Raw genomic sequence first — 22,189 nt, forward strand, 5'->3', positions numbered from 1 at the left:
ACTGAAATTAGAAATGAAAAAAGTTGCTCACTGATTGAATTAGCAGTGTCTGGCACACAGTAATGTAATATATAAAGTGAGTTGGACTTGGATGCCATCCAAGAGGGCTAAGTTACTGAAGTAGTTTTATTTCTAAAGTGATTTTACAGTATAGGCATGGGTGTCCAGGCTGGTTATGGTTAAACTTAGATAGGAAGTAAGGAAGAGTAATGACGAAACTATCTTTAGACCTGAACATTATAAAGTTATTCCTTGCCAGCTTACAAAGTAAACACTTAATGAATGCACAGACTATAAGCCCTTAAATGAACTGTACATGAAAAGGGCAATAAATATGAGCCAGAGTTAGAGGTACAATTATATAATGGAAAGATAAAGGTTGAGAAACCTGGGTTCCCACTAACTGGCTGTATGATTTGGGGTGAGTCACTTAACCTCTCTTAATTACCTCATCTGTAAAATGTGGAGGATGGACTGATAGGCTTCAATGATTCTCCAAGCTCTAAGTATTATAAGATTTTTTGACTTTAATCACTGTGGTATGCAGAATTATGCCCTACCCCCAGACCAACCCTGCCTCAAAGATGTCCACATCCTAATCCCCGGAACTTGTGAATACGTAATGTTACATGGCAAGGGGGGAAATAAAGGCTGCTAATAAGCTACCTTAAAATAACGAGATTATCCTGAATTATCCATTTGGGCCCAATGAAATCACAAGGGTTCTTCAAATGTAGAAGAGGGAGGCAGAAGAGTGAGTGTCAGGGTGATGCCATTGCTGGCTTTGAACATGGAGGAAGAGGCCATGAGCCTAGAGTGTGAGCAGCCTCTAGAAGGTAGAAAAGGCAAGAAAAAGATTTCCCTTAAAGCCTCCAGAAAGGAACGCAGTCCTACAACTTGATTTTAGCCCAGTGAGACTTGTGTCAGACTTGTGACTTGCAGAATTATAAGTAGTAAATTTGTATTGTTTAAGCCATTAAGTTTGTGGTAATTTGTTACAGAAGCAATAGAAAAATAATACAATCATGATATGTACCATAACCAGTGAAGTTGGACTCAAGTTTATCACAGAAGCAGGCTTTTAAATAAAAATCCTATACTCAGGTATTTTGTAAAGATCTTCAGAGGCAGAAGTAATCAGAAAAGAAATCATGAAAAGTTTGTTAGCAAAGTCGTGGGAGAGAATTATAGGGGAATAAAAGTTTTAATAGTATATGTATGACTGATTGACTTTGTTATAAAGCAGAAACTAATAAAAGTTTTAATAGTGACTCATGTGAAGAATAGAAACCTGGATATCTTATAAAGGAAAGAAAATGGCAAGAGAAGAGACCTTAGAAAGGTTATCTAGGGACTTCCCTGGTGGTGCAGTGGTTAGGAATCCACCTGCCAATGCAGGGGACACAGGTTTGAGCCCTGGTCCGGGAAGACCCCACATGCCGCGGAGCAACTAAGCCCGTGAGCCACAACTACTGAGCCTGTGCTCTAGAGCCTGCGACCCACAACTAATGAAGCCCACACGCCTAGAGCCTGTGCTCCACAACAAGAGAAGCCACTGCAATGAGAAGCCCGTGCACCACTACGAAGAGCAGCCTCCACTCACCCCAACTAGAGAAAGCCTGCACAGCAAATTTTTGTGGTTTTTGTTTGTTTGTTTTTTTGTTTGTTTTTTTTGCAGTACACGGGCCTCTCACTGCTATGGCCTCTCCCGTTGCGGAGCACAGGCTCCGGACGCACAGGCTCAGTGGCCATGGCTCACGGGCCCAGCCGCTCCGCGGCATGTGGGATCTTCCCCGACCGGGGCACGAACCTGTGTCCCCTGCATCGGCAGGCGGACTCTCAACCACTGCGCCACCAGGGAAGCCCCTAACCCTGGCATTCTTATTCAGGTAGGGTGCATGGGAAAATTATTTAGCTTTCTTTCTCTTCTGTACTTCACGTATAGAATTATGGTAAAATTTTAGCTAGATGGATTTTCTAAGGAATGAATTATTTTAGATATCTTGAGGTTTATTCCTTTATGTAACTAAACTTTAAGTATATTTGATGGAACTATTTCTAAGATAAAACACGTGCCCCATTTGTATATAAAATTTAACGATTACCATATTCCCTTTTCTTGAAAAGAGTCAGCGCTAGTAACATCAGTTACTATAGTGAGCTGTCAGACGGTGATGCTCTAGACAGCAGTCAGCAAACTATGGCCTGCAGGCTGATTTTGTAAGGCATAGTTTTCACATTCTGTACCTGTTAAAAAAATAAAATAAAAAATATGTGACCTAGACCAAATGTGGCCCAGAAAGCCTAAAATAATTACTATCTGGCCCTTTGAAGAAAGGTTTGCTGACTCTAGCTCTAGAGAAAGATGTGTAGGCCTCTTCACCGAATGTCCAGAACTAGATTGGACTTTATGTTCTGTCACTAAAGGAAACACATCTATCTTGGCACAATGTAGCTCAAATATTTGTGGAAAAAAAAAAGGCTCCTGGTGTTTGTTTTTTTGGCCACACTTGCACACCTGTAGGATCTTAGTTCCCTGATCAAGGACTGAACCTGGGCCCGCATCAGTGGAAGCACAGAGTCCTAAACACTGGACCGCCAGGGAATTCCCCAGGCTCTTGGCATTTAAAACTCTTGTTGTTTGTTGATACACTCTCCTCACTTCCAAGTTTTTGGTGATTACTAAACCTGCCCCTTGCAGTCTCTCCCCCTTTCTAATTTCCACCTTTCTAATCTCGGTCTGGAAATGTGATAACCTAGTTTATAAACATTTTAGACAATGTAAGATTAAGTTGGTTATGTGAAGGCCCTAAAACTATTTTCTAAGTAAAACACAGGTGGTTTAGTGCAGGGATTTGGTGACTTATTCTGATTGTCCCAAGGCCTTTTTATTTAATATTTCCAGGTTCTCGGCTATCCTTTGGAAAAGTAAGGTTGCAGGACAGATAAAAGTCTTACTGTAGTATGATCATTTATTATTTTATAATAAAAAAATAGCATTATATCTAAAATGCCACTCACCAAAAAATTAAACTGAAGCAACCTGAATGGTAGGATTTCTTGGGATATGTTTTTTTTTCTTTATAATAAATAAACATTGCTTTTACAATCAAAAAAAGCCATTTTCATTAAAAAAAAGTAAATTGGGAAGATCTCTTCATCCAATCTCACTGACCTAACTCAACTATTTTCATCTAACATATTGTTTATTTGATCACTTTTTTTTAATGGTTGTAAATATTGTGCTTACGGGTTTTTATTTTGACTCAAACTTGGTTTGCCACAGGTAAACCATAGGTTTGCCTATGGTTACTCTAATACTGAAAAATAAGCGGTAAAGATGAAATGCGGGAAAGCCAACAATCAATATGGTGAAAGATGACCGCCTAAAATTTTGACCTCTGCTCCACTCATTTTATACACGTTCACACGAATAATACCCAATCTGGATAGTATTATAGCTCAAAACACTTTAGTTCATTTAGTCTTCAAAACAACGCTGTGAGGTGGGCATATTCTCGGGGGTAAAATGACGTGACCAAAGTCACTCGGCTAGCCAGAGGAGAGTTCAGCAGCCTGGTCAAGAAAACAGGAGCAGGTCTTTGGAGGCGCTGCTAGTTACACTAGAGCTTTCCCTACACCCTAGTCTTTATGTTCCCTAATCTGACAGTTACGTTTACAAACTCAAACCCTGCCTCTTCTACCCTATCGAGGCACGCTGCGGGCTGGGGAAACCTAGAGCTCACACCACAAGTCAACACTCTCCATCCCCAAAGCCCCAGTGCCAAGGCAGCGAGAAGCGAGAGCGCAGTCCGCCCTTCGCTCCAGCCGCAGACTCTGCGTGAGGGCCCCGGACTAACCTGACCAGGTCGGTCATGCAGGAGCCCACCACCACCACCGCCGCCGCCGCCGCCACCTTCTCCTGCCACTGCCTCCCGGGTTCCCCAGGCGCGGCCATTGCTTAAAGTCGGCGCTCTCCCACCTGGAGGTTGCCCTTTAACCTTTGCCCGACCCCATAACCAGAGATTCCGCTCCCACGCTCCATAACGACGCGGGCCTTCCGGACGCCCACGCGGGTCGCCCACCTGGATGCCCGAAATAACCCCGCCCACCTACTGCCCCCAGTTCTCCCAGCAATTGTCTCTCTGCACAGCCTCCCGTTACACAGCCCTCCTAATCGTTCCACGCTCCGCGCAGCTCGCCGCGCACGAGGCAGGCGCCGAGGAAGTAACTTTCAGGCACTGCAGGGACGCCCTTCCGAGCGCCCGGCCTGGCGCGGCCGGGGACGCGCACGCCGCCCGGCTCCTGGGCCGCAGAGGGGGCGGGGCGGGGCGGGACGTCCGGGGACGCGCACGCATCTGGCTCGCGGTGCGCGCGTAGGTTGGTGCGTCGGTCGGGGGCGCGCTCGGGTAACCTGTACCCCCACGTAGTCGCCGGTTACCGATCGGACTAAGTTCCAGGTACCTGGACTGGGGCTGGTGCGGGGAGGTTGGATCCCGAGTCGCACAGGTGGCGCTGAGGACCGTGGTTTAAATATGCCCAGGGCTCGCCTTCTCTTCCTATAGAGAAGGCCCCTGTTCCAAAGATGCCCTGCTCATCCCCATCACGCTGGTCTCCTCAAGAACGAGCCCCCAAGGCCAGAGGCTGCTCTCTCCACACTTAGCCCGCCCCCTGGTCCCTGAATAAGCTCAGGCTCCCTCCTTCCCGCCTGATGAAGGACTCATACAATTTGGGGGAAGGAAGAGCGTCCCCTTTTAGATGTCCCCTTTTAGAGCGGGGTGGTCATTCTTTGGGTTCGAGCCGACTTGTTTTTCTTGAATGTTGCCCCTTGGAGAAATTGCTTCCCCAGTGTAACTTCCCTCGTGCGCTGTATGACGTCGGCGTGACGCAGCAGGACGCCACCCCCCTTTCCGTTCCATGACGTAAGCTGGTCACACGTTTCCGTGTTTGTCATCCCATTTTTTTTTTTTTTGAAAGCAGCATTCCTATAAAGGCTTACGAGCGCTTTTTTTTTTTTTTTTTTTAAAGAAGATGTTGGGGGTAGGAATTTTTATTAATTAATTAATTAATTTTTGCTGTGTTGCGTCTTCATTTCTGTGCGAGGGTTTTCTCTATTTGTGGCAAGCGGGGGCCACTCTTCATCGCGGTGCGCGGGCCTCTCACTATCGCGGCCTCTTGTTGCGGAGCACAGGCTCCAGACGCGCAGGCTCAGTAGTTGTGGCTCACGGGCCTAGTTGCTCCGCGGCATGTGGGAATCCTCCCAGACCAGGGCTCGAACCCGTGTCCCCTGCATTAGCAGGCAGATTCTCAACCACTGCGCCACCAGGGAAGCCCTGTTATCCCATCTTAATTGCAAGAAACTAGGCAATGCTTTAGACGTCTTTGTATTCCCCAGACTACCCATCAACGGACCTCATGGGACCCTATCTTGAGGCAGCAGACCCCTGTAAAAATTGTACTTCTGCATTTTCCTTCTGTATGTTATACGTCAAAACCAGGAAATAGAAAATGCACAACCAGCATTCAAGGGAGGCTGGCCACTGTAAAATTTTGACTATCTGGGATGTATTATTGTGCTTTGATGTGTAAAAGCTACTACTGGGGGGTGATCTCTCATCCGTGTCCCTGGCTCAAAAGCCAAAGGGCCATCATTTTTGGCTGTTTGGTGACCTCTGATTTTGGAGTCAGGTTTTTTTTTTTTTTCCTCAGAGAAGTCACAACAGCTACGGTTGAAACATTTTAATGCTGCATGAAATCTTGCACTGTCAAAAGATAGTATTATGGCTGTTCTGGAAACAAAGACAAATTCATTCCTTCAGGTGTCATTCTAAGGTCATGACAGTTGCTGAATTGGATGGCGTGTTGTCACCTGAAGTATAGTTTGGTTTCTGGAGCAGGTTTGTTCCCTTTAGCATTTGCCTAGTGAATCACTCAGGCCAGCTTCAGCAGTAGGCCAAGAGTAGTCTAATTTGTTTCTAGTTGTCAAGCAACCATTAGTTTAAATTCATGACTTTTTGTTCATTTTACTAGATGTATGCGTTAAAAGAAACATAAATTCACTGTGATGCTTTTCTCTTTGGTGATTGAAGTTATGTTTATTTGAGAAGAAGATGAGTATAGTGGACTTTGAGAGAGATCTGAATTTGAATTCTGATCCTTCTGCTTGCTAGGTTTGTGACTTTGAACAAGTGACTTAGTCTTGCTGAGCGTTAGTTTTCTTATCTGTGAAATGGGAACAATAATACTAATCAGAGAACAAGGTAGTTATTGGGAAGTAAATGAAATTACAGATAGAGATGTATAATATAGTGCTTGATACTCAGTAGATTTTCAGAATGTGTTGGTTCTGTTTCCCTTTTTCATAGAAATGAGAGATAAAATAATAATAGGTATTGTGGGGAAATACATGGAAGAATAATTTTGTAAAGTAGGTAAGGTCCTTTTGCTTTTTCCAAGATGAGTATTTCTGTTTTGCATATGATCTAGATAAGCATGCTTTCAAGAACTGTGACATCAGTGGGTAGAAATAAAAGTGGAAATGTTGCAGAATAGGAAAAAAATAGACTTGAAAGTGATAATATGGTCTAGTATACTATTCAAAGACAAATTATAAAAGTTATCCATATCATCTGTAAAATGGGAATTCTAATATATGCCTTACTGTCCAGAGTTGTGAAGGTCCACTGCTCTAATATATATGGAAGCTCTTTATAAGTGATAAAGTGTTATGAAAATGTACATGATTTTAATGACTGAATACAGTGCATTAGATGTTTATTCATATTTTGTGATGAAATATTGGAATGGTGGAGGAAGATAATCTGTTAAGTGGTCGGAAGAGGAGGTCGTTTTATATTTGCAGAAAGGATGATTGAGTACTAAAGTATAAAGCTTTTTCTGCTTCAGAGGTACTTCTGGGTGTCATCACTATGTAGGGTCACAGTGTTATTATTTTTTGAAAGATCACTGCAGTCCTGCCCTTTATTACTACTCTGAAGTGATTAAAACAGGTACTAGTTTTCAACGTTTAGCAGGGAGCTGTAAATCCTCATATGGCATAATAAATGAAAACTAGAACGAGAACATCATTTACTTGTAATTGTAACTTGCAGGAAATTAATTTGCTTTTGATGTGGGATTATCCTTTCAGATCGAGGAAGAAAATGATCATTTAAATTGACTTATTCACCTCTGAAAGTGGAGGCTTTCATTTAGAAATCTATTAAGAGGAATTCAGGTACTCCCTCCTCCAGCCCCGTGGGTTTCCAAGTAATTTAGAGATGATTTATTGGTTTTACTTTTGTATTTTCAAGTCTAAGAACTTCTTAGTGCCTTAAAGTCAAAAACTTTTAGATGCATATTAGTTTGTGTTGCTTAATATCTGGATATGTGTGTGCTTTCATGATTTAATTGTTAAGTAGATTTTTGTCACATCTCAGATATGCTATCTTCTACCAAATTTTTTCAGGGCATAATGTCTTCTCTTCATACCTAAATATTTCCCTAGCTTTTGTCTCCTTATTCACATAGTTATTAAAAGATGTTTATTGGGTGCTTAGTGTGTGCCAGGTACTTTTGTTAAACACTAGGGATTCAAGATAGTTCTGCAGGGGACTTCCCTAGTGGCGCAGTGGTTAAGAATCCTCCTGCCAATGCAGGGGATGTGGGTTCAAGTCCTGGTCCAGGAAGATCCCACATGCTGCAGAGCAACTAAGCCTGTGCGCCACAACTACTGAGCCTGCACTCTAGGGCCCATGCTCCGCAATAAGCGAAGCCACTGCAATGAGAATCCCGCGCATCGCAACGAAGGATAGCCCCCTCTCGCTGCAACTAGAGAAAGTCCATACGCAGCAACCAAGACCCAATGCAGCCTAAATAAATAAATAAATATATTAAAAAAAAAAGGACAGTTCTGCAGGGGAGAGATCACTAAGCAGGTAATTATAACACACTGTGGAGGGGAAGTAATTAAGAGAGGTATAGCAGAAGTAAATAATTTCTAGTAAGTAACAATTGCAAGTAGGATATGCTTCTTCTAGAATTTTACATAGTTTTATCAATCAAGTTCTTACTCTTTGTGGGGACACAGAGGGAGGGATTCCTAACCTAGTGGTGTGTGTGTTTTGTGTGATGAGGAAGAGAATTTTCAGTGAAGACTTCTTGAGGCTTCAACTAAAGTAGGACCTGCCAGTTGTAAGATAGAGTGGAACAGCTTTTAAGTACAGTGAGGCAACGTAGAAACTGGCTTTGGAAAGGGGGAGGAAATTGGATTTCAGGGGTTGCTGCTGCTCCTGAAAAGTCTGCGTCCCGAGTAGGTGAGCAGTAGGGAGATAGATTCTTCCAGGGGGTCATTGGAAGAGGCTGCTCTAAGACAGGAAGTGAGGTATCATGTAAGAGATACTTCTGTGTGCTGTGCTGGTTTCCAGGAAGCTTGTTATATCTCGTTCCTTTGGATATTCTGATCATCATTCTTTCCTTCTCCTTTCAGTGGTGATTTGCAAGTCAAGTTAAAATGTCTCCGGAAGTGGCCTTGAACCGAATTTCTCCAATGCTCTCCCCATTCATATCTAGCGTGGTCCGCAATGGGAAAGTGGGACTGGATGCTACAAACTGTTTGAGGATAACTGACTTGAAATCAGGGTATGTACCAGAACCAATCCAAGCTTTACCTAATAGCAAACCTTTCTCACCAGGCTTGTAAAAATTGAACACCACAGAAATTCATCAAGTCATGACCTTATCACGTGTTGACTGGTTTTGTCCAGTTCTTGACATTTTATGTTTCAAGTTGTTTTAGCTGTGCTGTGGGCCATCGCTTTATGATCAGAATGTTCTTTTTCTTTTTTTAAAAAGGCATATCTCTTTGTTAACAGTGTGCCGTGTGGTTTTTAGCAAGTGTGTTTTTCATCATTGACTTGTTTTCTTGCTGTGTCTTCTGCAATTCAGTAGGCACTGTAAGAGCTGGGATTTGAGATTGTGAATCTGACATTATTTGATAGTCTCTCCTAATAGGAAAATTATAATAGCTAGCCAAAAATGAGTCATTTTTCACAACTGAATTGAAAGAGTAATATCTCAGGCCAGAAATGTTGCATTAAAATCCCAACTTTTTCCAAGGGGGGAAAGCAGGGGGTGGGGAGTGGGATGAATTGGGAGATTGGGATTGACATATATATACTAATATGTATAAAATAGATAACTACTAAGAACCTGCTGTATAGCACGGGGAACTCCACTTCTCTGTACAGTAGAAACTAACACAACATTGTAAAACAACTATACCCCAATTAAAAACAAACAAACCCAACTTTTTATTTTGAAATACATTTACTTAAAGAAAAGTAACAAAAATGCTACAGAAAATTAGCATCCTTACGTGATGATAATTACTCTGTAAGCCTTATTTGAATTTTGCCAGTTTTCCCATTAATGTCCTTTTTTGGTCCAGGATCCAATCCAGGATACAAATTGCACTTAGTTGTCATGTCTTCCTAGTCTTCCCAACCTGTGACAGTTCCTGTCTTTCTTTGTCTTTCATGATTTTGAAGCTTTTAAAGGTAGCACTGGTTAGTTACTTTGTAAAATGTTGCTCAGTACAGGTTTGCCTACTGTCTTCCCTTTATTAGAGTGAGAAACACATTATTTTTCCACCCAAGAATACTACAGAAGAGATGTTGTACCATTTTCAGTGCATCAAATCAGGGAGTACATGATGTTCATAAGTCTAGTTATTGGTATATTAACTTTGACCACTTGGTTAAGATTGTGTGTACCAGGTTTCTCTACTGTAAAGTTAACTGACTTTCCCTTTGTAATTCGTAAGTGTCTTGTGGAATGACATTTTTTTTTTTTTTTTTCTTTTTGCGGTATGCGGGCCTCTCACTGCTGTGGCCTCTCCCGTTGCGGAGCACAGGCTCCGGACGCGTAGGCTCCGGACGCGCAGGCTCAGCGGCCATGGCTCACGGGCCCAGCCGCTCCGCGGCATATGGGATCCTCCCAGACCGGGGCACGAACCCGTATCCCCTGCATCGGCAGGCGGACTCTCAACCACTGCGCCACCAGGGAGGCCCTGGAATGACATTTTGAGACTGTGCAGATGTTCTGTTTCTCATCATACTTTTGTCCATTAATTTCAGCATCCATTAATTGTTCTTGCCTGCAATAATTGTTACTGTGGTTCTTGTATAAGGGTGATTTTTAATGTCCCTATTCCTCCCACATTTAGTAATTTGAATTCTGTAAAGAAGCACTATTCCTTCCCACCCCCCCCCAATTATTTATTTATTCTGTTATTTATTTATGTCAGTATGAATTTTTAGGTATTTATTTTATTCTTTTGGTTATAATCCAAATACTATATTCATTTATTTTTTTGGCTCAATTGTTCCAGCCTTTGTCATTGAGAGCCCTGTCAAGTTGGCTTTTGAGCATATCCCCATCATTTTTTGAGCATTTTCTTACTATAAACATTACATTCTTTTTTTTTTTTTTTTAATTTATTTATGGCTGTGTTGGGTCTTCGTTTCTGTGCGAGGGCTTTCTCTAGTTGTGGCAAGTGGGGGCCACTCTTCATCGCAGTGCACGGGCCTCTCACTATTGTGGCCTCTCTTGTTGCGGAGCACAGGCTCCAGACGCGCAGGCTCAGTAGTTGTGGCTCACGGGCTTAGTTGCTCCGCGGCATGTGGGATCCTCCCAGACCAGGGCTCGAACCCGTGTCCCCTGCATTAGCAGGCAGATTCTCAACCACTGCGCCACCAGGGAAGCCCCAACATTACATTCTTGATTCTCTTTTAGCTTTTGTTTTTTAAGCTCTCTTGTTTTTGCCTTCTGCAAATCTTGGTATTTTCAGACTAAGCTGAAGACCTGGATATAAGGTAGTAAGTTAGAGAAGACTAGGTTAGTTGGACATTTTATTGGAATGGTAGGCTGCTTTTTAAAAGATCTGGTATTACCTTCAATTTAATTAATCAGCAGCCCTGGGGTTTCCTTTTGGGGTGATGAAATGTTCTAAAATTAGTTAGTGGTGATGGTTACACAACTCTGTAAATATACCAAAAATGACGGATTTATGCACCTATAAGGGTGAATTTTATAGTTTATGAATTATATCTCATTAAAGTTGTCATTAAAAAAACACATCTGGGGGCTTCCCTGGTGGCACAGTGGTTGAGAGTCCGCCTGCCGATGCAGGGGACACGGGTTCATGCCGCGGAGCGGCTGGGCCCATGAGCCATGGCCGCTGAGCCTGCGCGTCCGGAGCCTGTGCTCCGCAACGGGAGAGGCCACAACAGTAAGAGGCCCGCGTACCGTAAAAAACCCCCAAAAACCAAAAAAACCACATCTGTGTACCAGGGATGTTTACTGGCTTGAATGGCTAGGACGCTCAAAAAGGTCTTTTTTCTTTAGTTTGTCACAAACATTCTTTTCAGAGGTATTGAAGACATGAGAGGGGATTGATGGCCAGAGGACTGGTTTATGTAGGATGATATAAACATGTAAACCTGAACTTCCTACTCTTTTATTGGTATTCTGAGATAACAGTTGGATTCATCAACATAAGGTCACTTTACTTTTTTGTAGACTCCCTTTTTGGGGCTTCCCAAATCCTGAATGTTTAGTTGAGTGTTTAAATGCAAATAGTGGATCTGATGATCAATTTGAAATGAATCCACTAAACCTGGCTCTGTCTGGACTAGCTCTGTGAAAAATATTTGAAACAGTGTTTAATGACGTGTAGTATTTATGAAATTTACTTTCTTTCGATCTAAAAAAAGAATAAAAATCCCTCTACCTACATTAACGAAGCTGCTACACATAAAATGATGTGAAAAGCCTTATTAATCTAGAGCATTATTGATGCCTTTTATGTAGTACTTGGCTGAAAGATTCATGAAAGTTCTTTCGAAGCTCATTAACAATTCTTTCCTCAGTCCTTCCATCAACCAAAGTGTGAATTCCTCAAGTTTCTATAGCAAAACAATGGCAGAGTTAGAGAAGAGAATTTTTTTCTTTTGGTGTGTCACTTTTGGCATTTCCCTTTCTTTTAGATCAGCAGCACTCAGTTATGAGAATTGGGATTAACATTTGGAATTTCTATTAACTCAAATGGCGCATACCCTGTAGGACACAGTGTACACGGAAGGTATAAAATGAGGAGACTGATTTTTAGAGGTCATAAGAACCAGTCTTGTTACTATATATAGCTACTTGCCCTTGAAGAGATGAGGTACCAGAGTATCTATATTCTAGGTCTGACTCACAGAAGGAATAGATAGGCAAGAATTTATGCAAAGTAAGTTTTGTTTGTTGTTTTTTTAATCACAATTCATCTTTATTTCTTGTATGGCATCTAAATCTTTCTACCTTATCTAAGATTATGTGTGTTTCTAAACTCCGTTGCTAGGCTGTCAGTATTAAGGCCAGGATTCTTGTTTAATTAATTAATTTTTTAATACTCTTTTTAAAAAAATTTTATTTGTTTTTGGCTGTGTTGGGTCTTCATTGCTGCACACGGGCTTTCTCTAGTTGCAGAGATGGGGAGCTACTCTTCGTTGTGGTGTGTGGGCTTCTCATTGTGGTGGCTTCTCTTGTTGCAGAGCACAGGCTCTAGGAGCACGGGCTTCAGTAGTTGTGGCACGCGGGCTTAGTTGCTCCGTGGCATGTGGGATCTTCCTGGACCAGGGAGCGAACCTGTGTCCCCTGCATTGGCAGGCGGATTCTTAACTACTGCGCCAGCAGGGAAGCCCTGCCCATCTTTTAAGTGGATTGTTTATATATATTTTTATTGATCTTAAAATATTATTTATGTATTTTGGATACTAATCTTTCACCAGTTACATGTATTACAAATATCTGCATTTAGTCTGTGGCTTATGTTCTTAATTTGGTGCTACTGATGTCCAGAAGTTTTAATTTAATGAAGTCAGATTCATCAATATTTTTCCTTTTTAGATTTGTGCCCGTGTGCATGTGTGTGTGTGTGTGTTTGTGTATTTGTAAGAGAGAGAAAGGGACCACTTCAGGAAATTCTGTCCTACACAAAAGTAATATATCTTTCTCTAAGAATTTTAAAGTTTTCCTTTTTTGGTCTTTAAATAGGAATTTATTTTTTCTGTAAAATATATTGTGAGATAGGAGTATAGTTTTTTCCCCCAGTGGATAATTGGTTGTCCCAGCATCATTTATTGGAAAGGTCATCCTTTGCCTGTGGCTCTGCAATGCTACCTCTCTTATTAAGTCAAGTTTACATCACTCATGGATCTGTTTCTAGGCTTTCTGTCCTGATCAGTCAGCCTCCTTGTCCTGTGCCAGTTCCCACTGTATTAACCATTACAACTTTATAGTATGTCATGATAGCTGGTAGAAAAATTTCTCCTCATCCATTTTATTCTAATACTTAAAACTTGTCTTGCTTAACCATATATCCTAAATATTTTTTGATAACCTCATTTATTTTATTATATATATTTTTGGCCATGCCACGTGGCATGTGGGATCTTAGTAACCTTACCAGGGATTGAACCCTGGGCCATGGCAGTGAAAGTGCTGAGTCCTAACCACTGGACTACCAGGGAAGTCTCAATAACTTCATTTAAATGGTTGCATACTGTTCTATTATGATGTACTGTAATTCACTGAACAAAACCCCCTCTTTTTAACTCATGGAGGAAAGGAAATGAAGGGAAACTGACCTGGTGAGGGGCTAGTTGAGAACTGATGGTTAGAAAAGCTCTCTATGAGGAAATGACATTTAAAGGTGAATCATGAAAGATGAGGATAATTCAACGAAGAGCTGGGGAATTTGCTGTAAAAAGGGAATACCATGTTCAAAGGCAGGAGAAAGCTTCCCATGTTCAAGGATCTGCAAGGCCACTGTGGTTGGACTATAGGGAGGGAGTGTGAGAGGGAAATGAGATTTTAAAGATAGTCAGGGGCCAGATTATACAGAGCCCAGTGGGCCATATTTGGGAACTTGGATTTTATTCTGGGTGGAATGAGAAGCTATTGAAGGATTTTAAGCAGAGTGACATGATCTTATTTATATTAAAAAAAAATCACTGGTTGTTATATGGAAAATGGCTTGTGCAGGATAAGGTAGACTAGTTAGCTGTCCATTACAATAGACCAGGTGAGAGATGGTGGAGTCTTGGAATATGGTGGTGGCAATGGAGATGGAAGGAAGTGAATGTATTTATAAGCTGTTTAGAGGTAAAGTGATGAGTATGTTAAATTTGGGTTTTGAGAGAGAATCAAGAATGACTTCTTTGTTAGCTTGAGTGAGTGGGTAGGTAGATGGTCATGCCATCTGCTGACATGGGAAGGTGAGAAGATTGATGGAGGAACTGCTTTAATCTGCACTGATTGTTGTCTAGGTCTGCCAGGCAGCTCTCATTGTATCACTGTATCATTCCCTTTGCCTCTTTCCTGTGTTGAATCTCATATCTTACTTTCTTGTTTTACCCTCTAGCTTTGTTGGAGCATGTACTCCAATAGCATCCTAAGAAACGGAGACGAGGAGGTTCATTTTTGAGTTCCTGAAAGTCTGAAAATATCTTTAATTCTACTTTAAGCTTGGTTGATAATTTGGGCAGGTGCAAAAGTGTAGGTTGCAAATTATCTTCCTTTTGCATTTTGGAGGCCTTGATCTGTAAGCTTGGGGACCCGCAACACATATTGTTGTTTTATGGATGCAGTATTTTCTTTTCTGTAGGATATTAACTGTAGTTTTTTTTTTCAGTTGAGGTATAATTGACTAAATGTTTAAATATTTCTTCTATACCTTGTATTATCTCTGTTTTGCTGTCTGTCTTTCATGTTGGTGGCTTTCCTTAAACGGATGATTCTTGGCTGTCCATGTCTATTAAAGGCTGAGGTTCTAAAATGTGAATCTGAAGCTCTTTGAGCATAGGTGGGCTTGTCAACTACTGAGCCTCACTGCATTGTGATCAAGCAGTGTGGTGTTGTGATTTATATTTATCTCATATATATTTGGTCTTCAGCCACAGTTCTAGGCTCATAGCTCCCCAAACCCTTGAAACTTCCTGAATGGCAACAGCGGTGAAGTAATATTTGGTCTCTTGTCCTCAGTTCCTGGAAATGCTTGAGGGAAGGTGACTTATGGATCCCACCCAAGGGTGGGAGCTGGTTGCCGGGAGAACAAACCCTGTGCTTGGAGGGTTGGAACTTTCAGTCCCACCCCTTGACCTTTGGGGAGGGAAGAGGGGCTAGAGGTTGAATCAATCACTAATGGCCAATGATTTAATCGATCATGCCTATGTAATAATGCAGCTGCCATAAAAACCCAGAAGTTCTGGCTGTTGATTCGATCCTTTAATGTCCCTTTATAGTGAGTGAGTCAGTAATCTAGTGAGTAAATGGGTTTTCCTGAGTTCTGTGAGCTGTCCTTGCAAATTAGTAGAACCTGAGGAGGGGGTGGTGGGAACCTCTGATTTATAGCCAGTGGGTCCCTGGCATCTGAAGTGGAGGTGGTCTTATGGGACTGAGCCCTTTAACTGTGGAATCTGATTTTATCTCTGGATAGATAGTGTCAGAAATGAGTTGAATTGTTGGAAACCAGTAGGGTGAGAATTGCTGTTGGTATGGGGAAGCCTCCACACATACATTGGAATTGGGTCCAGGAACTGTTTTTCAGGCAGTAAAAAACCTGGCCTTTTTGTTAGGTGATTGTCAGTTTCATTATCTGGAGGTCTTTTCTCTGGGGCTATAAAAAGTTAAAGTGCCTATATGGATGTATATATTCCTATGTGTCAGCAAAATTTCAGTTATTAGACCAAAGAGTATGTAAATTTTAAGGCTTTTGATGTATTTAATGTATTGGTTTATTGTATTTATATGTAAGGATATGTAAATATACACATACTTGTTTTCAGAAATGTATTATCAATTTATACTCCCACTAGTAGTATATGAAGATGCTAGTTCCTCTAGTTTTGATAATATCAGTATTAAAAATTTTGTAATATTACTTGCTAATTCAATAGATGGAAATGGTATTTGCTCTTTTATTTTGCTTCATTTATTGGCATGTGTTTGCATGTCTGTGTGTGTGTGTGTGTGTGAAAATTACAAATTCATGACATTTGTCCATTTTTTTGGTGGGGTATTTGTCCTTTTCTTATTGATGTGTAAACTTTTTATATATTATGAAGATTAACCTTTTGTCACAGGTATTACAGATGGTTTTTCCCGAAGTTTTCAGTGTCATTCAATTAAATTAATTTATTCAATATGCAGAATATCTTAAATAGCATTCATTTTTGAGGCAGTAATAAAAGTACAGCATACAAAGAATAAAAGATAAAAAAAATAAAAGATACAAAAGGATATTAAGCAGAAGATAAGTCTCCTTTCTATTCCTTTCCCCAAATTTTCTTCTCTGGAGGAAACTACTGCTTACCAGCTCCTTTTTCTTCTTTTTAGAGGTGTTCTTTGTAGATGTAAGCCCTCCTTTTTTTTTATTTCTATATAAGCAATAACTGTGGTGAATTATTACAGTAATGGCTCCTGATAAAGCCTGCCTATCTTTATTTATCTCTTCTCCTTTGAATATGATTTTGTCCTTCCTTTCATCAGCAGGTAGAGTCTACTTCCTCACCCCTTGAATCTGTGCTGGCTTTGTGACTTGCTTTTACCAGTAGAGTGTGGTGAAAATGATGTGTGGCTTCTTAGTCTAGGCCCTAAGAGGCCTGTGTTCTGTTTCACTTTCATGGAAGAGCCCCACAACCATGTTTAGGAGTCTCCTAGTCCAGTTTCCTTTAGAAAGAATGGCTCAGGTATCCCAGCTGTCCCAGCTGTGCTCAGCTCCACAGCCAACCCATCAGCTGAGTGCCGCTGAGTGGGTGAGCCAGGGAGAGACCAGCAGAACTGACTGGCCAACCCACAGATTGATGAGAAATAAAAATTGTTTTCTTAAGCCACTAAGTTTTGGGATGGCTTGTTATGTAGTAATGATATAGTAACATATTAAACGTTCATATTAACTTGATATTTTGAAGATTATTTCATATTAGTACTTATAGAGCTGCTGACTCCTTTTTAATCTTTGCATATATTCCAGTGTGTGATTGTACTATAATTTAATCAGTTATTATTGATAGTTGTTCAGTTTGTATCTATCTTTTGCTATAACATGGGGTTGCAAAGAATCTCCTTTTGTATTTATCTTTGATATGCCAAAACTTTTACTTTGTAAGTTGTCATCAAATCTATTTCCTTCATGGATTCTTTTAACATTTTGCACAATTAATGCCTTTTCTACTTTGAGACCACCTGTATTTTCTTCTGTAATAGTTTCATTTTTATTGAAAAGTAGTCAATTAATCTGGAATTTATTTTGGTGTGTAATACACCGTAGGAATGGGGTTTTATTACTTTTCTAAATAATTATCTAGTTATTCCAGCACTGTTTATAAAATAAATCCTTTACTCAGTCACTATTTTGAAATGCCATCTTATATGCTAAATTCTTATATTTATTTCTGACCTTCTATTTCTTTTCGATGGTCTGTATTTGCCTTGTACAAATATATAGCTTTTTAATTATTATAGCTTTATAATATGTTTGAGTACTTGTGGTCTCACCTGCTGGGAGTTTGACATTGCGTAAAACTCCTTTATTCATTTGGAGAGAATGGACATCTTTACAACAAGGGTCAGCAAACTTTCTGTAAAGGATCAGATGGTAAATATTTTAGGTATTAAAATATTTACCATCTTACTGTTGGTGCTGCGGCTCCTTAGCTGAGCCTTACTGTTTGTGTTGCAACTACTTAGCTTTGCCATTGTAGCACAAAATCTATGATGATACAAAAATAAACAAATGTGTTCTAACAAAATTTTATTTAAAAAAATAGGTAAGCGGCCCTTGGATCATAGTCTTAAATATTGAGTATTCCTGCTTTATAATATTGAGTATACATCTTTAGGAATATGGTCAGTTTCTCTTATTCACGTCCATTTTTGTGTATGTGAATAAAGGTTTGTGTTTTCTTCATTTTGTTCCTGCACATTTACTGTTAACTTCCTAGGTGTTTATTCTTTGGCTGCTATCATATAGAAATTCTTAGTGGTTTATTGGCATATATGAAAGCCATTATAGATTTAAAGTAGAATCAGGAGACATATTGGAAAATTTAATAATTCAGTAATCTCTTATCAGAATACTTAAGAATACTTAAGAATTTGGAGAAAAGGAACATAGCCAGGACCAGAAGAGCTCAAGCAAGGCTGGGGAGAGGGGCTGGATAGGCACAAGCCAGAAGTCAAGGTGGATGGGGCTGGAGCCCAGTGAGCCATCTTTAGAGGTGTTGGATCACAGCATGATATAATGGTGAGCATGTAGGTTTTTCAGCCAATGAGGTCTGAGTTTGAATCCTGATTTTACTACTTAGTAGCTTATGACCTTTGGCAAGTTACATACCCTTTCTGTGCTTTCTCTTAAATGGGGATGATATTAATAATTATCTTATTAAGTAGTTATGGGGGTGAGAGGCCTTGTGGAGCCCAAAAGTGCTGCTATGGCTTCGAGTGGGGTTGACATGAACACTGCTGGCTCGGCAAATGAAGCTCCTGAAATTCCGGACGACGTGGGATATTGGCTTCAGGGTGTCTACCACTTTGCCACTGATAGGAATGATTTCTGGAAGAACTTGATCCTCAGTTTGGGACTTTTTGCTGCGGGAGTTTGGCTGGCCAGGAATTTGAGTGACATTAAACTAATGGCCCCTCAGCCTGGCGTGTAGCCACAAAAGACACATAGAATCCCTGTGCTGTACTTGGACCTTCCAGAAACAGAGCCTCCAGTCTGTGACCATCATAAGACTTGCCCAGAGGGGCACCTTTCCTTCTCTGCCTGATTTCCTTTCTGTGCTGAGTCCACTCAGAACACCAATCACTGGTGAGCAGTCAGGCTTCAGCTAAAGTGTTGTTTTCTGTTCTGTAAAGTTCTGTACATAGTTCCTAAGTTTCTGCAGGGGATGATCTTTGCTCTTGTCCTGAGGAATAACCTAATGGTATTTTAACAAATACTTGAAATAAAGACTGCACATAAAGACAAAATAAAAAGTAGTTATGGAGATGAAATGAAATAGCTTATATAAAGCACTTAGAATAGCTTGGTCATAGTGCTCAATAAGTGGTAGCTACTATTATATTATTATTATAACATTATGTATAATGTATATATAATATATTTTCATAGTTTATATGTATATTATATATATTTATTATTTCACTGTATTATTGTTGTTAGCTGGTAGAATCACATTGGCATTCCAGAATCAGGGACTCTATAAAGAATGAGTGTCTATGCAAGTGATATAAAGGAGCTGTCTAATAAGACCCAGGCGAGCAGAGCAAGGTAAGAGCTCACACATGGGGGCTTCTCTGGTGGTGCGGTGGTTAAGAATCCTCCTGCCAATGCAGGGGACACAGGTTCAAGCCCTGGTCCGGGAAGATCCCACATGCTGTCGAGCAACTAAGCCTGTGTGCCACAACCACTGAACCTGCGCTCTACATCCCGCAAGCCACAACTACTGAGCCTGTGTGCCACAACTACTAAAGCCCGCGCACCTAGAGCCCGTGCTTCTCAATAAGAGAAGCCACCGCAATGAGAAGCCTGTGTACCGCAACGAAGAGTAGCCCCTGCTCGCCGCAACTAGAGAAAGCCCTCGCAGTAACGAAGACCGAACGCAGCCAAAAAGAAATAAAATTAAATCTTTAAAAAGAAAAAAAAAGGAGCTCACACATATATTACAAAGGTCAGAAATCATAGAGCAGAAAAGGACAGGAGAGTCAGAGACTTTTGTTTCCAGGGTAACTTTCTATCTTGTTCATTGCTTTTTGGAGATCTATGGAGACAGGAAAAAGTTAGTGTGGCTAACTTAGACCCTGCAGGTGGATATAATTTGGAATATTTGATTAGGTTGAAGAATGAATGGGCATGGAGATATCAACTTTTTTTTTTTTTTTTCCAGCAGATAGAACCTAACAGTTTTCAACAGCTATTAGAGATTGAACATTGTTTGTCTTGGGCAGAGACATGCAGCAGTTCTTAGCAGAGGGTTGAAGAAGCCTGCCTGGCAAGGCCTGGTAAGATGGTGTGCAGGCTAGATTAGGGAGCCCTGTTGGAAGGTGGAGAGCTAGTGAGGGCAGTGGTGGGTGGGGTTGTGGGTATTTCGTACTTAGGATTTTTTGGGAAAAGTCAGCGTGGTGGTATTGGCCTTGACTCAGTGAACCCTGCAGTTACTGGCCTTGGGAACTTTTGCTAGGATTCCACAGTGTTCACACAGAGCCTGGGGTGGTGAATGCTAGGATAAATCTGAGTCCGGAGTTTTAGATGTTTGTCAGTCTTGGGCTTTTCATGCCCTGCAGTGACTTAATTTCAGGGTGACTTCACTTGGTATGGAAGTTGGGGAAGGGGAAGAGGTGAAGGGAAGTAGCCAGTCTAACGTGTAAAGGAAAGGGGTATAAGATTAATCTAGTCTGTTCCTAGCTCTACTTTGCATTATTAAAGAGAACAAAAAAAATCATTCCTACTGTTATCTTTTGTCCTCTCTATTCTGTGCAATTTTAAGGTAGTATTTTTTGACTAGTTTTTGTTTAATTAGAATGACAAATTTGCAAAATTCTTTAAGATTAAAGCGGGGCTCTTTTAATACATGTTGATAGGTACATAAATCTGATTCAGGGCTCCAAATTAACTGTCCTGTGCCATCAGTCATATGTTAAAGGACTCCTTATGCGCATGTAACACAGCCCCCTTTTTAGCTTCCATGTTGCTTGAATAATCTTGCTTTTTGGTGCCATGGTCTTGAGAAATAATTTCGTAATTTTCCTTTCCAGGGCCACATTTCCTGAGTCATTTGGTTATCTTTCTAATGGCATGTTATGAAAGCTGTTTTTCCCATTGACCTTGCTTCTCTTGACTTTTTGAAAAACGTATCCTTTTTGTTTTCTGAAAAGGTTTTTATCTCAGCCTTTGCTCTTGCCAACTTATTGATAAGAGATCTGGAATCAAGTGGAAGTTTTGGGAAACATCTTGATATTCTGCTGTTAAGTAGGTATAATGCCCTCAGAACAATTGCTTTTTTCATCTGGAGACTCCTAAGACTTTTTCAGTTAAAAAGCATCATTTAAAAATTTTTGTGGTTCGGTAAATTATTAACATGGAGGTTCAATTTCGGGCTTAGCACATACTTAGTTTTTAATGTGGTAAAATATACGTAACACAAATTTACCATTATCACCATTTTTAAGTGTACAGTGTCATTAAGTACATTCACAGTGTTGTGCAGCCGTCACCACCATCCATCTCCAGAACATTTTTTTTTTTTTTTTTTTTTTTTGCGGTACATGGGCCTCTTACTGTTGTGGCCTCTTCCACCGCAGAGCACAGGCTCCGGACGCGCAGGCCCAGCGGCCATGGCTCATGGGCCCAGCTGCTCCGCGGCATGTGGGATCTTCCTGGACCGGGGCACGAACCCGTGTCCCCTGCATCGGCAGGCAGACTCTCAACCACTGTGCCACCAGGGAAGCCCTCCAGAACATTTTTAATCTTGCAAAACTGAAACTCCTTGCACATTAAACAATAACCCCCCATTCCTCCCTTCCCTCAGCCCTTGGCAATCACCATTTTATTTTTTGTCTATGAATCTTACTACCTTAAGTACCTCGTATAAGTGGAATTATGCAGAATTTGTCTTTTTGTACCTGGCTTATTTCGCTTAGCATACTATCTTCAAGTTTTATCCACGTTGTAGCATGTGTCAAAATTGTCTTCATTTTTAAGGCTGAATAATATTCCATTGCATGTATATGCCACATTTTGTTTATCCATTCACCCACTGATGGACACTTAGTTTGCTTCCACCGTTTGGCTATTGTGAGTAATGCTGCTGTAAACACTCAGAAACATCTTTCTGAGTCCGTTTTCAGTTCCTTTAGGAACATACTCAGAAGTGGAATTTCTGGATCATATGGTAATTTTACATTTAATCTTTTTAGATATCACCATACTGTTTTCCACAGTGGCTGCCCCATTTTACATTGCCACCAGCAATGCACGAGGGTTCTAATTTTTTCATATCCTCACCAACACATGTCGGTTTTTAATTTTTTAAAAAAATAATAGTCATCCTAATGAATATGAAGTGGTATCTCATTATGGTGT

General features: G+C 40.8%; 3 protein-coding genes across 7 annotated transcripts in view; 2 read left to right on the forward strand and 1 right to left on the reverse strand.

Annotated features, from left to right (window-relative positions):
- Positions 1-4,624, reverse strand: part of RBKS (ribokinase) — an 80,398-nt gene extending 75,774 nt beyond the window's left edge. For 2 of the 5 annotated variants that reach the window (XM_082643285.1, XM_082643286.1), the window contains exon 1: positions 3,861-4,237. In XM_082643285.1, coding sequence (XP_082499411.1) covers positions 3,861-3,958 — 98 coding nt within the window. In that variant the 5' untranslated portion in view covers positions 3,959-4,237. Of the gene's footprint in view, positions 1-666; positions 756-3,860; positions 4,238-4,464 lie in introns of those variants that run through there. The other 3 variants (XM_082643288.1, XM_082643287.1, XM_082643290.1) reach the window with 3 other exon arrangements.
- Positions 4,354-22,189, forward strand: part of BABAM2 (BRISC and BRCA1 A complex member 2) — a 438,160-nt gene continuing 420,324 nt past the window's right edge. Inside the window, exons 1-2 of the mRNA XM_082643284.1 lie at positions 4,354-4,460; positions 8,489-8,640. Coding sequence (XP_082499410.1) covers positions 8,513-8,640 — 128 coding nt within the window. The 5' untranslated portion in view covers positions 4,354-4,460; positions 8,489-8,512. The remainder of the gene's footprint in view (positions 4,461-8,488; positions 8,641-22,189) is intronic.
- On the forward strand, positions 18,537-18,761 carry LOC309815616 (mitochondrial import receptor subunit TOM6 homolog; the record flags this gene model as incomplete). Its single annotated transcript, XM_082642523.1, has 1 exon — positions 18,537-18,761. One exon carries the CDS (start codon positions 18,537-18,539, stop codon positions 18,759-18,761), a length of 225 nt encoding a protein of 74 aa, XP_082498649.1.

The sequence above is a fragment of the Mesoplodon mirus genome, assembly GCF_964341445.2.
Source record: "Mesoplodon mirus genome assembly, chromosome: 14".
NCBI classification, from domain to species: Eukaryota; Metazoa; Chordata; class Mammalia; order Artiodactyla; family Ziphiidae; genus Mesoplodon; species Mesoplodon mirus.